Consider the following 12,572-nt stretch of genomic DNA (forward strand, 5'->3'; position numbering starts at 1 on the left):
TTGTCTGTGAATAATCACCAGCAAGCAATTCCCCACTTCCACGTTCGTTTACCTCACCGAACTAAAGTCAACATGTCTGGACGCGGCAAGGGCGGCAAGGGCCTGGGCAAGGGCGGTGCCAAGCGCCACCGCAAGGTGCTTCGCGACAACATCCAGGGCATTACCAAGCCCGCTATCCGCCGTCTGGCTCGCCGTGGCGGTGTGAAGCGTATCAGCGGCCTCATCTACGAGGAGACCCGCACCGTGCTCAAGACCTTCCTGGAGAACGTGATCCGCGACTCGGTCACCTACACCGAGCACGCTCGCCGCAAGACCGTGACGGCCATGGACGTGGTCTACGCGCTCAAGCGCCAGGGCCGCACCCTGTACGGCTTCGGCGGTTAAGCGGCCAGCTCCAGGCTGCACGCTGCGCACACTGTTGCGGTCCCTGTGACCCGCAACACCAAAACAAACTCGGTGTTTCTCAACACCACCTCTTTGCCTTTGGTTGTGCCTCGGGTGCTGGCCAGGGCGTGGGCAGAAAAGCTGCCGTGAGTGAAGGGTCTGGGTGCAAGGGGGCGAGGCGGGTGACACAGCGGTGGAAGGGGAAGCACGAGTCACCGGGTAAACTTACAGTGCCGTCCAGGGGTGCGTTCACATGCCCCCATGGTGTAATAGGGCTCTCGCCAACGCGGCGTCCCCACACGCCGAACAATGAATCAAGCCATGTCACACAAGAGGTACACTACGAGCATTCCTGACTCCTTGAGGCCAGGGCAGGGCACACTACGAGCATCCCCGTGCTGCTGCTGCTCAAGGCGGCGCCGACATACCCTCCACAAACACAGACTTGAGCAGAGGCGCCCCGCCAGCGCTCGTATCTTCCTTCGTTCGGAACGAAATTTGCCCAAAAAGGCCTCTGGCGGACGAAATTGTTTTGACCTTGACTTGGAATTTCGGCCAAAACGCACGGGATCTTGGGGGGTCTTTCGGCAAACAGACGAAGACATTTTTGGGATTTCGGCCACTTTTGGCCAAGGACAGGGGGTTCCAGCGGCTACTCCACGGCCGAAACCTGCGTGGCATATGGTAAGAAGGCTCAAAGGGCTGTATCTATGGGTGTTGACGGCGGGAGACAGGGGTTCCCCTGGCGGGAGAGTGAGGTTGGGTCGGCGGGAAGCAGGGGAGGAGTGGGCGTGTCGTGTCGGTGTCGACATCGTGCGGGTCGGGGGCGGAGCCCCCGGAAAAATTTTGGGGTGAACGAAGCGGCGGCAGCCTGTTTCGTCAACTAAACGAAGCCATTTAAGGAATTCGGCCACTGACGCCGCCCCTGCCTTCGTAAGATACGAGCGCTGCGCCCCGCCCGCATCACACCACGCAGCCAGCGCCACTCGCGCGGTCGCCGCCGCCTCGCCACTGCCCATTATCACAACGTCCACCGCCTCCAGCGCCGGCAGCACCACACACGCCTTCGCCACGCGACCTTCGCTCCCGCCACCCACACCAGCACTGCCACTCCCACCGCGACCCGGCAGGACCGAGGGCGCCTGCAGGCCGCTGATGCGCCCTGCTCGCCGTCAGCTATGGCACACGAGTTAGTACCTGAGCGCAGCTATCAGCCGATGCACACTTTCCACCAGCGCTCGTATCTTCCTTCGTTCGGAACGAAATTTGCCCAAAAAGGCCTCTGGCGGACGAAATTGTTTTGACCTTGACTTGGAATTTCGGCCAAAACGCACGGGATCTTGGGGGGTCTTTCGGCAAACAGACGAAGACATTTTTGGGATTTCGGCCACTTTTGGCCAAGGACAGGGGGTTCCAGCGGCTACTCCACGGCCGAAACCTGCGTGGCATATGGTAAGAAGGCTCAAAGGGCTGTATCTATGGGTGTTGACGGCGGGAGACAGGGGTTCCCCTGGCGGGAGAGTGAGGTTGGGTCGGCGGGAAGCAGGGGAGGAGTGGGCGTGTCGTGTCGGTGTCGACATCGTGCGGGTCGGGGGCGGAGCCCCCGGAAAAATTTTGGGGTGAACGAAGCGGCGGCAGCCTGTTTCGTCAACTAAACGAAGCCATTTAAGGAATTCGGCCACTGACGCCGCCCCTGCCTTCGTAAGATACGAGCGCTGCTTTCCACGCTTTCAACACCATGGGAGGGGGTGCAGGCAGGGCGGGGGTCGGGGGCGGGGCCGGGACCATTTCTGGACCGACACGGCCTAGCCATCCAACCAGGCGCAGGCGGCTGCAACGATGTTCATGCATCACATTTTAACGCGTGTTCACATTTGGATATCCTTGTGCGTTTCCGGCCCCCTCCTAGCCCAGTGCCCCCAGACTGGTCCCCCCCTGCCGCCCCCCCCCCCCCGGGAAGTGGTGGTGGTGTTGAGAAACACCGAGTTTGGAGATAGGAGGAAAGCCAGCGCGCATGCAGGTTTAGGCGTTTAGCCCGAGGTGAACTTGGTCACGGCCTTGGTGCCCTCCGACACCGCGTGCTTGGCCAGCTCGCCGGGCAGCACCAGGCGCACGGCGGTCTGGATCTCGCGGGAGGTGACGGTGGGCTTCTTGTTGTAGCGGCTCAGCTTGGAGGCCTCAGTGGCCACCTTCTCGAAGATGTCGTTGATGAAGCTGTTCATGATGGACATGGCCTTGCTGCTGATGCCAGTGTCGGGGTGCACCTGCTTGAGCACCTTGTAGATGTACAGCTTGTAGGTCTCCACGGCGCTCTTCTTCTTCTTCTTGTCCTTCTTCTCGCCGTCGCCCTTGGGCTCCTTGGCAGCCTTCTTGGAGGGCTCCTTGGCCTTCTTGGCGGCCTTCTCGGCCTTGGGCTTGGCCTCGGCCTTAGCAGGGGCCTCAGCGGCAGCCTCCTGAGTCGCGGGCTTCTCGTCCTTCTTGGGGGCCATTTTGTGAATGAGTTGTTGAAAAAGGTGTTGAACGTAAAAGAGTATAGAGTAATACGCCGAGCAAGTGCGCGCTATTTATTAGGGGGCGGGGGCAGCGAGGACGAGCGCGGTGGCCAAGGCGAGGCGAGCGGTTGTTTGACCCAACCGACCAAGGCGTTGACTTGTGGCCAAGGTGAGCCGTCCCGCGACCGTCGCGCTCCCTGCGCCCTATATATTACACAGCTCTTTCTGGGCACTTCCAACACGCTCTCAACCCCTATACACCTGTCCGTTCACCTCTTTCTGCTAAACACATCACAATGGCTGGTCGCGGCAAGGGCAAGACCTCTGGCAAGAAGGCCGTGAGCCGCAGCGCCAAGGCCGGCCTGCAGTTCCCTGTGGGCCGCATTGCGCGCTACCTGAAGAAGGGCAAGTACGCCGAGCGCATTGGTGCCGGCGCGCCCGTGTACCTGGCTGCCGTGCTGGAGTACCTGACCGCTGAGGTGCTGGAGCTGGCTGGCAACGCTGCCCGCGACAACAAGAAGAACCGCATCGTGCCCCGCCACATCCAGCTGGCCATCCGTAACGATGAGGAGCTGGGCAAGCTGCTGGGCGAGGTGACCATCGCCTCGGGCGGTGTGCTGCCCAACATCCACGCCGTGCTGCTGCCCAAGAAGACCAAGGGCGGCAAGGGCAGCGAGGAGGCCGCCTAAAGGGCTCCTGCTCTATTGTATACCTCAAAACTACAAAAAAACTCGGTGTTTCTCAACACCACCTCTCATTGCGGCACCGGGGCTTGGGTTGGCTGCTTGGAGCATGGGGAAAGGGCCATCAGGCAGTCTTGCGTGGGGTTTACACGGTGTTGGTTTGGCAGGGTCTGGAAACACACGCGGTCGCGTGTGCACAGTCTATAGCAGCAGCAAGCTACCCACACCAATACAGCCGCATAGTGCATTCCTGTGTGCAAATGCCGCCCGGCCCTCATGCGCCCTCCTGCACAGTACGCCGGATCGCCTCATACGCACCGGTCAGGCCGTGGCCAACCCCGCCACCACCACCCTGCGGCTGCACCTGCGCCTGCTCGCCCACATCCACCGCCTCTATGCCCGCAGTCGCAATGCCACCCAGGGCACCAGTCACCCCGCCGCTGCCTGCAGCCGCACCTCCCGTCTCGCCCGCGCCGGCGCCCCCAGACATGCTGCTGCCACCGCCGTTGCTGCTACTGCTGGTGCTGCCTCCCGGCGGCAGCCCCCAGCCGGTCAGGTCTGCGCCCCGCAGCTGCTGCCGCATCGCCTCGCCGCCCTCCCCCAGTGGCACCTCCGGCAGCGCCTCGGGCGGGGTGCGGTGCGCCATCGCCGCCACCGCACCCGCGGGCGGGCCGCCCTCGCCGCTCCCACCACCTGCTCCCTGAGTGGGCAGGCCGAATGAGGTCAGGTCCATGCGCTGCAGGCCCGAGTAGCCCTCAGTCGCGGCTGGTGGCTCAGAGGCCGCCGCAGCCCCTTGCGCGTTGCTGTGGCTGTTGCTGCCGCCGGCGAGGCGCGTCATTTCCACTGGGTCGTGATAAGCGCTTTGGCTAGTTACGTGTTTGGGTACTGAAGCGTTGAAAAGTATGAAGACTAGCGAACTAAGAGGCAGCAACAGGCGTTCGGGCCGGCGTGACTGCATTGGCCCGAGGGTCGTAGTGTTGCGGCGATCCACTTATCCCGCGGCCACATGGCACAGGTATGGTGCAGCTGGTGCGGAGGTTGCTTGCCTTGGGCCGTGGGGTCTCAGCTCTCCCTGGCCTTCCTAGGCTTCCCTTGCCGTTGTGGGTGCTGGGGGCCCCGCAGAGCGGCTTTTTGGGGTTGGGGAGAGCTTCGCGCTCTCTCGCGCCTCGTCCAGTGGTGCTTCACAGGTCCACCATAACCGAGTCCATGAGCTGCAGCGTGGAGCGGCTGATCTATGATGCTATACTGCAGCCTGCAGGAGGCGTGCGCCCGCAGCTCTTGCTGATGCTGATACCAGAGGTGTCCCACGTGGGGGTGCCCCTGGTTGATACGCATGCAGCAACAAGTATATGACAGCTTCAACGTGCACAACACGCGCCTCCTTTCGGTCTGCCCTGCCACACGGCACAGCCCAGGCCGATTCCATGGTAAATTGCAACAAAGACGACAAAGCCCCAAGTTCAACTTGTTGGTAGACCGCGCAACTGACCAACCGCTTTAGGACTACCTAAGCGATACTGCATCACCAGCGCACACTGCGTAACACCGTGCAAAGTGCAGGTTCCTCATCGCCAGTGCGTTGCTCTGCTGCCACCCGCATGGATGGAGCCACGGCCAACACCGGCACCACTTCAGACTACTTCACACTCCCGAAATCCCCAGGTCCCCACCTGCCTTTGCTCCTGCCAGATATCTCCTCCATCCCACAGCCCTCACGGCTCCACCAGGGCTGGTCCGGCCGGCGACTCCGCCACCTCACCCGCCGCCCGCACCCCGCCAGCCTGCTGCTCCACTTTGCCGCCTCCACCCACCGCGACCCCACCGGCCGCAGCCTCCTCAATAAGGCTCTTCACGGCTCCAAACGCGCCCGGGACGCCGCTGCCCGTGCGCCCCTCGCTGCCCGTCTCTCCCGCCACCGCCACCGGCGCCTCAGCCTCGCCCTCCACATCGCTAGAGCTGCTGACGTCGCCTCCACCCGCACCACCGCCGCCGCTGCCGCCGCCGGCAGCGCGGCGGCCGTGTCCGGGCTCGCCTCCGGCGCCTATGCGGCCGTAGGTGCGCGCGTGCTCCGGAATGTCGGCAGGTGACACGTGCGGCCGGCCCGCCGCCACGGTGTGCAGCGGCCGCGACGGCGCCAGCGGCGGCGAGCCGGGCGCCATGGCGGCCGCGGGGCTGAGGCCAATGTTGATGGCGGCGGCGCCGCCAATGCCGACGCCGCCGGCCTCCTCCTCGGAAATGTCCTCGTCGCCGCTGCCAGGGCCGGGCCGGCCGCCGGCGCCCACCAGCCCCAGCGTGTGCCGGGCCTCCGGCGCCGCCGACTCCACTGACGGCGCCGGTGGCGGCGTCTCCGGCCCCCGCAGCATGCCTCCGGAGCCGCCGCCGCCGCGGCTGACATCGACATCGACCTCAGTCATGGCGCCGGCCGAGTCGATTGCCATTACGGTGGCGTCGGTGGCGGCCTCCATGGCGGCGGCGGCGACGCTGGTGGCGGCGACGGCGGCGTCGACGGCGGCGGTGGCGGCGTCCATGGAAGCTGCTGAGGTCTCGACGGCGGCGCCGGCCGCCGTCAGGGCGGTGGCGGCGGCGGCGGCCTGCTCCGCCAGCGCCAGGGCGCGGGCCTTGGCCTCGTCGGCTGCGATGGCCGGCGGCGCGTTGACGTCGTAACCGCCTGAGGCGGTGGCGGTGGTGGTGGTGGCGGGGATGGTGGAGGAGACGGTGGAGGCGGGCGCGGGGGAGAGGCCGGAGGTGCCACCAGCAGTGTAGGCGGCGGGTGGCTCAGGCGTAGTGGCCTCACGGCTGGAGGGGCCTGCGTGGCGATTGGGCGCGGGAAGCCGAGAGCGTAAGTAACAAAGCCTGCCTGCCTCGTGCCTGCTGTCACGCGTGCAGCGAGTGCCAAGGACATGGCATTCTTGTGAATGTCTGTACGAGTTGGTGGTGCGTCGGAGCTAGGGCAGCAGTGGGCTCTCACCCGCAGAGGCGGCGGAGGGCCCCGCCACGTCGGGTATGGGTCTCAGCGAGGGGTCCACGGGCTTGGGTGCAGCCAGGGGCGGCAGGGGGCCGCCGCCGCCGCCGGCGTGTCCCAGAGCGCCTGTGGCAGGTAGGTGCAACACAGGCAGCACGTCGATGTGCGTGATGTCGGATGCATGCTCATTTAAGTGCACATGGCAACTCCCCCGTTACAAAGCAAAGTCTGCGCAGCATTTCATCGTTATACCCATACCAGTAACCCGCGCACCCTGCATGAGCGGCTGCTGCGGCTGCCGGGTCTCGGGCCCCATCAGCGTGTCTACCACGAAGCTGGCCGGCCCTCCACTGGCAGTACGGCCGGCTGTAGCATCGCTGCTACCGCCGCCACCGCCGGCTGTAGCTGCAGCCGCCTCTGCCTCCGGCTGTAGCACGTCCATGTGCTGCAGCTGGCCGCCTGTGGCGGTGGACATCTGGTAGCGGGCGGCGGCGGCCAGGCTGGAGGTGGCGGCGGCGGGCAGTGCAGTGCCGCCTGTGCAGGCGAGTTGCGTGTGTGTGTGGGGGGGGGGGGGGTTGTAGATACCAGCCCAAACTAAACCAAACCCAATGCAATAGAGCGAGGAGGAGAGCGTGGCCGATGCTTAACAACGGAGTGGCACGCGACAATAGTCCCCATCCCCGAAATGCACTGAGTTCCCAGTTTCCCAGGGGGGGTCGGAGGATGGAGGGGCGAATTTGAGCAATGCGTCATACAGCCGCACAGCCATGCGTAAGTTCTGTGCAGTCGCATGTCGCCCACGTGCAAGTCAGCCATCAAAAACGGTGGTGTGTGTGTACACTGCACACACACGCCATCCGGCATCCAAATCCCCTTCGCTGCAAAACACCGGCCTGCCCCCCACTACGGCAGTCACCCGCTCCCACGCTCACCCGAGCCGAACGCCACCTCGCGTGTGCCTTGCTCCGCAGCCTCCCGCGTCTCCGGCGCCGGCCCCGCCACCGTGTCTCGCACAAACCCGCCCAGCCCGGCACCCTCCTGCCGCGCCCCCACCTCCCCCGTCTTCCCCTTCTTCCCCTTCCCCGCCTCCTCCCTCGGTCCGACCAGCGTCTCCGTAATAAAGCGCCACACGCCCGTGTCAGTCGGTGAGGTCAGCGCGCCCCCCAGGGCTGCGGTGGCGGCGGCGCCGGCCTCGCCCGCGCCGCGTGCTGCCACCTCGTGCATCTGCTCACGTGCCGCCGCGGCGCCCACACCCTCCGCCAGGGGCCCGGCGGCGGTGGATGCGCGCGTGGCGGTGGGGGAGGTCGCGGCGGCGGTGTCGGTAGGCGTCTGGCACAGCCAAGGGGGAGAAGGGGGTTACGTGAGTGGGAGTGGTGAGATCCTGGTTGTCTGTGTCAAGTGCCAGCCCAACGAGAACAGCCCTTCCCCAGCCCGCGATATTGCCAAGTGTAGACTGTGTGGTAGTAGTTGCAACAGCGCCAATCGCCAGGTGCGGCGGTGCTCACTCACGGTGGTGGGGGTGACGGGCGGGCGGTGCTTGGGGCTGGCGCCGGTCGCAGCCGCGGCGGCGGTGGCAGCCGCATGCTGCGGGTGCTGCTGCGGGTGGTGTTGCGGGTGTGGGTGCTGCTGCGGGTGGTGTTGCGGGTGGTGTTCCTCCGCGGTGTCTGAGGGGCCCATGAGCGTGTCCCGGAGGAACTGCAGCGGGCCGCCGCCGGGCAGCACACGCCGGCCTGCAGTGGTGTGGCGTGCGTGTGTGTGTGTGTGGGGGGGGGGTGTTGTAGATTCCAGCCCAAACTAAACCGAACCCAATGCAAAAGAGCGAGGAGGAGAGCGTGGCCTATGATTTGATGGGGGGTACGTGTGTGTTGGGGTGTGTGTGTGTGTGTGTGTTAAAGAGCACAAGGAAAACGTTGCGCAAAGACAGTGTGTGTGTGTGTGTGTGTGCACAGGGAGCGGACGAGAGCTTCAAGCACTCGCAAACAAAAGTAAAGGACGATAATAGGCAGAGCATCGGCTTGAACTAGTACGCCGCCGCCCCCCCCCCCTCCACGCCACGCCACGCCGCTCTCATCGCTCACCCGCCATCACATACTCGGGAGCCATCTCTGGCCGCATGAGGAAGCCGCCCGTGACGCCGGCGCGCTCGCGCAACTCCGTCATCTGGTCCATGGCCACCTCGGGCAGGCCCTGCCAGTGGTGGTGAGGAGGAATGGAGGGAGGAGAGAGCAGGCAGGGGATGGGGAAAAGAAAGGAAGCGGCTGGGAGTGGGGTCGTGAGAGGGTTTGTCCCCGGGTTCCCGGTAAGGCACATGAGGCGACGCAGCCCACTACCATGCCTGCTATGTACCTGCTACGAAGCTTACCGGCCCCCCTTTCCTGGAAAGGTGAAACAACCCCCCCCCACTTCGTCCGCAGTCTTCAGTGCATCCTGTACCGCTTTTCCAAACATCCCTGCAACCCCCCTCCGTCCCCTTCCCCGCTCGCTCCCCCCCTCGCACCTTGGCCCGCTCGTGCGTGAGCGCCCTGGCCGCCAGCAGCCGCCACAGCGCCCGCACCGCCTCGCGCCGCTGCGGCCGCAGCACCAGGCGCCGCAGCCGGCCGGCGGCGGGGCCGGACATGGCGTGAGCGGCGGTGATGTGCGAGGCCGGCCACTGCGAAGGCGGGGCAAGGAAAGGCTCGGCGTTCACGGCGTGCCGCTTGCTACCGTTTCCGATACCGAGTGCGCCTCATGTTTGACCCAACGTTCCCATCCGCGCACACACGTCCACACAGTCGTTGCTGGAGGTACTTCAAGCTGCCTCGCCCGCCAACGCACATGCACACACACACACACACACACACACACGCCGACACACACACACACACACACACACACACACACACACACACGCACGCACACTCACCCACACGCACCTGCTCTGCGCCCAGCTCCGCTGCAGTCTCCAGCGCCGCCGCCACCGCCGCCTCCGCCGCCACGCCCGCAGTGCCCGGCGGCACAAGCACCACCGCGTCCGACACCGCGCCGCCACCGCCACTGGCGCCGCCACTGGCGCCCGGCTCAGCACCGCCTATCATCATCACCTGCGGGTGACACAGGGCGCAGGTCGCAGGGCATGAGGATGAGGGCACAGGGGACATAGGGAGCACGTACGGCTGGCATGCGCCGCACACACGGCAGTAACCGCCGGGTTATAACCCTCATGCCTGGACTCATAAAGAAACATATGTGTGGCCTAATGTGTGCTACGGCCATGCGCGTGTGTCGCACCCACCCGCTCTGCCCACCCACCTGCGGCGGCGGCACCTCCTGCCCCGACGCCAGCTCCGCCGCTGTGGTGGCGGCGGCGATGGCGGCCTCAGCCATGGCCGCGGCGGTGGCGGCGGAGGGCGCGGTGCCCTCCACCGCCACGCCGGCGGCGGCCTCCAGAGGGGTGGCGGGCGCGGCGGCGGAGGCAGCGGGGGCTATGGGTGTGGCCAGGGCCGTGGCGCCGGCGGAATCGGGGTGGTCCTGGCCAGGACAGAGGGTCAAAGACGCATATGCCGTCATGAAGAATACATTAAACCTACTGCAATACCACGCACCCACACGCTTTCCCATCCCCATCCCCAGCCCCAGCCCCAGCCCCCAGCCCCAGCCCCAGCCCCAGCCCCAGCCCCAGCCCCAGCCCCAGCCCCAGCCCCAGCCCCAGCCCCAGCCCCAGCCCAAGCCCAAGCCCAAGCCCAAGCCCAAGCCCAAGCCCAAGCCCAAGCCCAAGCCCAAGCCCAAGCCCCAGTCCCCAGCCCCCAGCCCCCAGCCCCCAGCCCAGCAGCCCCCCGCCCCTCAGCCCCCAGCCCCCCGCTGTCGCTCACCCCCAGCAGCTCGTGTGGGAAGGGCGCGATGAGTCCTTCCGGCGGCGCCAGGTCGCCGCGCAGGGCGCCGCGCTGCGCCGCCGCCGCCACCGCCACCGCCGCCGCCTTGATCTGCGCCGCGCCCTCGGCCAGCCAGTGCAGGTGGCACAGCAGGGCGGAGCGAGCCACCTCGAACTCACTCATGGCGGCTGGGGGACGGGGTGGAAGGGGGAGGGGGAGGGGGGCGGGGAGGGGGGAGAGGGAGCGACGGAGCGTGGTAGAAAGCGTCAGAAGGGCGCAGATGGGTATGCACAGTCGTGGCGTGGATCGAAGCACGGGCTCTTGCAACAAATGCACACACGCGCATGTGTTTACACACACACACACACACACACACACACACACACACACACACACACACTGCAATACAACATTACGACGGCACACCGCCTCGCCACGTCACGCCCGCGTCACTTCCCGCCCCACATCACACCGCATAGCCCGCTATGCCGCCACTCACGCTCGCCGTCCTCCTCCGCCTTCACCAGGTGGCCGTGCGCCGCGCTGCCCGGCTGGTCGGCGCCGGCGGCGGAGGCGGCGGCGTGGATGGCGCGGCGGGCGGCGTCGTTGCGGATTCGCAGCGGCTCCATCGCAGACAGCCGCTCCTGCGAGTGGTGGGCGGGCGGAAGAATGTGTGTGTATGCTGTGTGTTTAAAGAGCACAAGGAAAACATTACGCGTAGGACAGGACGCGTGTATGTGTGTGAATGATAATGTGTGAAGAAGACTGTGCAGCGTGCCACACGCGGAGTAGTGCACACCCACCAACCCAGTTTCAACACGGCCTGCGCCCCTCCCTCCCTCCCTCCCCACCTTTGCCGCCTCATGCGCCGCCAGCCACACCTCCACCGGCTCCAGCAGCCCGTGCCGCACCGCGTCCCGCACCACCAGCGGCAGGCACCCCGCCAGCTGCCGCAGCAGCGGCGGGTCGGACAGCAGCCGGCAGAGGCGTGGGTCGGAGGCGGCGGCGGGGGGGATGAGGGTGGGAGGCGTGGCGGTGAGGGTGGCGGGGTCGGCGGGGTCGGGCTGGGCGAAGTGGCGGGGGCGCGGCGCGTCGGTGAGGAAGTGGCTGGCGGCGCGGAGCATGTCTGTGGGGGGCGGTGGTGAGGTGGGGGAGAGGGAGGGAGAGAGGAGAAGGGGGAAGAAGGGGGCAGGTGGATGTAAGAGGGATGGAAGAGGCATCACCGGCGCCGTTACTGCCGCAGCCGCTGACACGGCGCCACAGCGCGCTCCTTCCCCCCTTCCTCACTCGCGCTCGGACGCTGAAGTTCAGAGGAAAAGCTCAAACAGCCACTACGAACGACTGGCCGTGGCTCCAGTTACATGCCACGAACTGCCCCATCGCACACACGCCCCTGGCTCTGAGCCCAGCTGGGTCTCGGCTTAGGATCAGCAAACATGTATCCCCTCCCCTCCCTCCCTCCTCTCCCGTCCTCCCCTTCCTCCTCCCTCCCTCCCTCCCTCCCTCCCCTCACCCACCGTCCCACCCCTCACGCCCTCACCCTCAGTGGCGCTGTCCCACTTGTGCAGGTGCCGCTCAAGCGCGTGCAGCTGCGCCGCGAAGGCGCCCGCCTCGCCCAGCGCCCGCCGCTCCGCCTCGAGGTGGGTGGGCCAGAAGTCACGAGCGCCCCAGTGCAGCGCCTGCCGGGTCTGTGCGGGAGGCGCGAAGGAGGTGGGAGGTTGCGCGGTAAGGGGCCGAGAAGGTGCGCGGGGGGAGGGGAGGGGTAGGAGAGCGGGCGGAGGGGAAGAGCAAGCGGGAGGAGGGGGCCTGGGCCCGGGACCCACGGGCCGTTTCGCCCGAGTGTTGCTTTCGCCTGTATCCGAACAACGGTTCTGTGTTTTTTTGTGTGCTGCGGCGACAGCTCGGCAAAGAGCACGCAGCAGCGGAAGGCAGAAGGCAGAAGGCAGGCGCAGCGGCAGAGAGGCCACCCCCGTCAGAAGCTGAGTCAGCCCCCCCCCGCCTGCGGCGCCCGCGACACCCGAAGCCTGCTGCTGCTAGCAGCGCTTCCCCTTAGCTCGCTCCGCGAGACAGCAACTCACCCGTTCTGCTAGCTCCTGCATGACTGCTGCTGCGCTGTGACGCTCCCGAGTTGGTTCGTCCTGCAGCGCCGCGACCTTTCGGTTGCTGTGAATATCGACTACAAGACCAGGCTCTCGCTCCCTGT

General features: G+C 66.2%; 5 protein-coding genes across 5 annotated transcripts; 2 read left to right on the top strand and 3 right to left on the bottom strand.

Moving 5' to 3' along the window:
• Positions 1–18: 18 nt before the first annotated feature.
• On the top strand, positions 19–666 carry CHLRE_12g504600v5 (uncharacterized protein). Its single transcript, XM_001690944.2, has one exon. The coding sequence runs from the start codon at positions 73–75 to the stop codon at positions 382–384; it is 312 nt and encodes a 103-aa protein (XP_001690996.1). The 5' UTR covers positions 19–72; the 3' UTR covers positions 385–666.
• Positions 667–2,162: 1,496 nt separating this feature from the next.
• On the bottom strand, positions 2,163–2,908 carry CHLRE_12g504550v5 (uncharacterized protein). The gene has a single exon (XM_001702171.3). It carries the CDS (start codon positions 2,871–2,873, stop codon positions 2,415–2,417), a length of 459 nt encoding a protein of 152 aa, XP_001702223.2. The 5' UTR covers positions 2,874–2,908; the 3' UTR covers positions 2,163–2,414.
• Positions 2,909–3,068: 160 nt separating this feature from the next.
• CHLRE_12g504500v5 (uncharacterized protein) lies at positions 3,069–3,600 on the top strand. The gene has a single exon (XM_001690943.2). It carries the CDS (start codon positions 3,173–3,175, stop codon positions 3,563–3,565), a length of 393 nt encoding a protein of 130 aa, XP_001690995.1. The 5' UTR covers positions 3,069–3,172; the 3' UTR covers positions 3,566–3,600.
• Positions 3,601–3,692: 92 nt separating this feature from the next.
• On the bottom strand, positions 3,693–4,548 carry CHLRE_12g504450v5 (uncharacterized protein). The gene has a single exon (XM_043068140.1). The coding sequence runs from the start codon at positions 4,395–4,397 to the stop codon at positions 3,834–3,836; it is 564 nt and encodes a 187-aa protein (XP_042918227.1). The 5' UTR covers positions 4,398–4,548; the 3' UTR covers positions 3,693–3,833.
• A 354-nt stretch (positions 4,549–4,902) lies between these two features.
• CHLRE_12g504400v5 (uncharacterized protein) lies at positions 4,903–12,538 on the bottom strand. The gene is made up of 14 exons (XM_043068139.1): positions 12,448–12,538; positions 11,910–12,057; positions 11,221–11,495; positions 10,869–11,013; positions 10,370–10,557; positions 9,810–10,028; positions 9,434–9,601; positions 9,019–9,171; positions 8,600–8,708; positions 8,031–8,251; positions 7,454–7,850; positions 6,795–7,055; positions 6,528–6,647; positions 4,903–6,365 (listed from the first exon to the last, which is right to left on the bottom strand). Exons 1-14 carry the CDS (start codon positions 12,466–12,468, stop codon positions 5,272–5,274), a joined length of 3,519 nt encoding a protein of 1,172 aa, XP_042918228.1. The 5' UTR covers positions 12,469–12,538; the 3' UTR covers positions 4,903–5,271.
• Positions 12,539–12,572: the final 34 nt, after the last annotated feature.

The sequence above is a fragment of the Chlamydomonas reinhardtii genome, chromosome 12, assembly GCF_000002595.2.
Source record: "Chlamydomonas reinhardtii strain CC-503 cw92 mt+ chromosome 12, whole genome shotgun sequence".
Lineage (NCBI taxonomy): Eukaryota > Viridiplantae > Chlorophyta > Chlorophyceae > Chlamydomonadales > Chlamydomonadaceae > Chlamydomonas > Chlamydomonas reinhardtii.

Bases quoted from the DNA above. Each gene is read 5' to 3' on its own strand.
- CHLRE_12g504500v5 (XM_001690943.2), top strand. From the start codon at position 3,173: ATGGCTGGTCGCGGCAAGGGCAAGACCTCTGGCAAGAAGGCCGTGAGC.
- CHLRE_12g504600v5 (XM_001690944.2), top strand. From the start codon at position 73: ATGTCTGGACGCGGCAAGGGCGGCAAGGGCCTGGGCAAGGGCGGTGCC.
- CHLRE_12g504400v5 (XM_043068139.1), bottom strand. From the start codon at position 12,468: ATGCAGGAGCTAGCAGAACGG. The intron at 10,029-10,369 runs GTGAGCGACAGC...TGTCCTGGCCAG, and splicing joins TCCCACACGAGCTGCTGGGG to GACCACCCCGATTCCGCCGG. The intron at 9,602-9,809 runs GTGGGTGGGCAG...TGTCACCCGCAG, and splicing joins AGGAGGTGCCGCCGCCGCAG to GTGATGATGATAGGCGGTGC.
- CHLRE_12g504450v5 (XM_043068140.1), bottom strand. From the start codon at position 4,397: ATGACGCGCCTCGCCGGCGGCAGCAACAGCCACAGCAACGCGCAAGGG.
- CHLRE_12g504550v5 (XM_001702171.3), bottom strand. From the start codon at position 2,873: ATGGCCCCCAAGAAGGACGAGAAGCCCGCGACTCAGGAGGCTGCCGCT.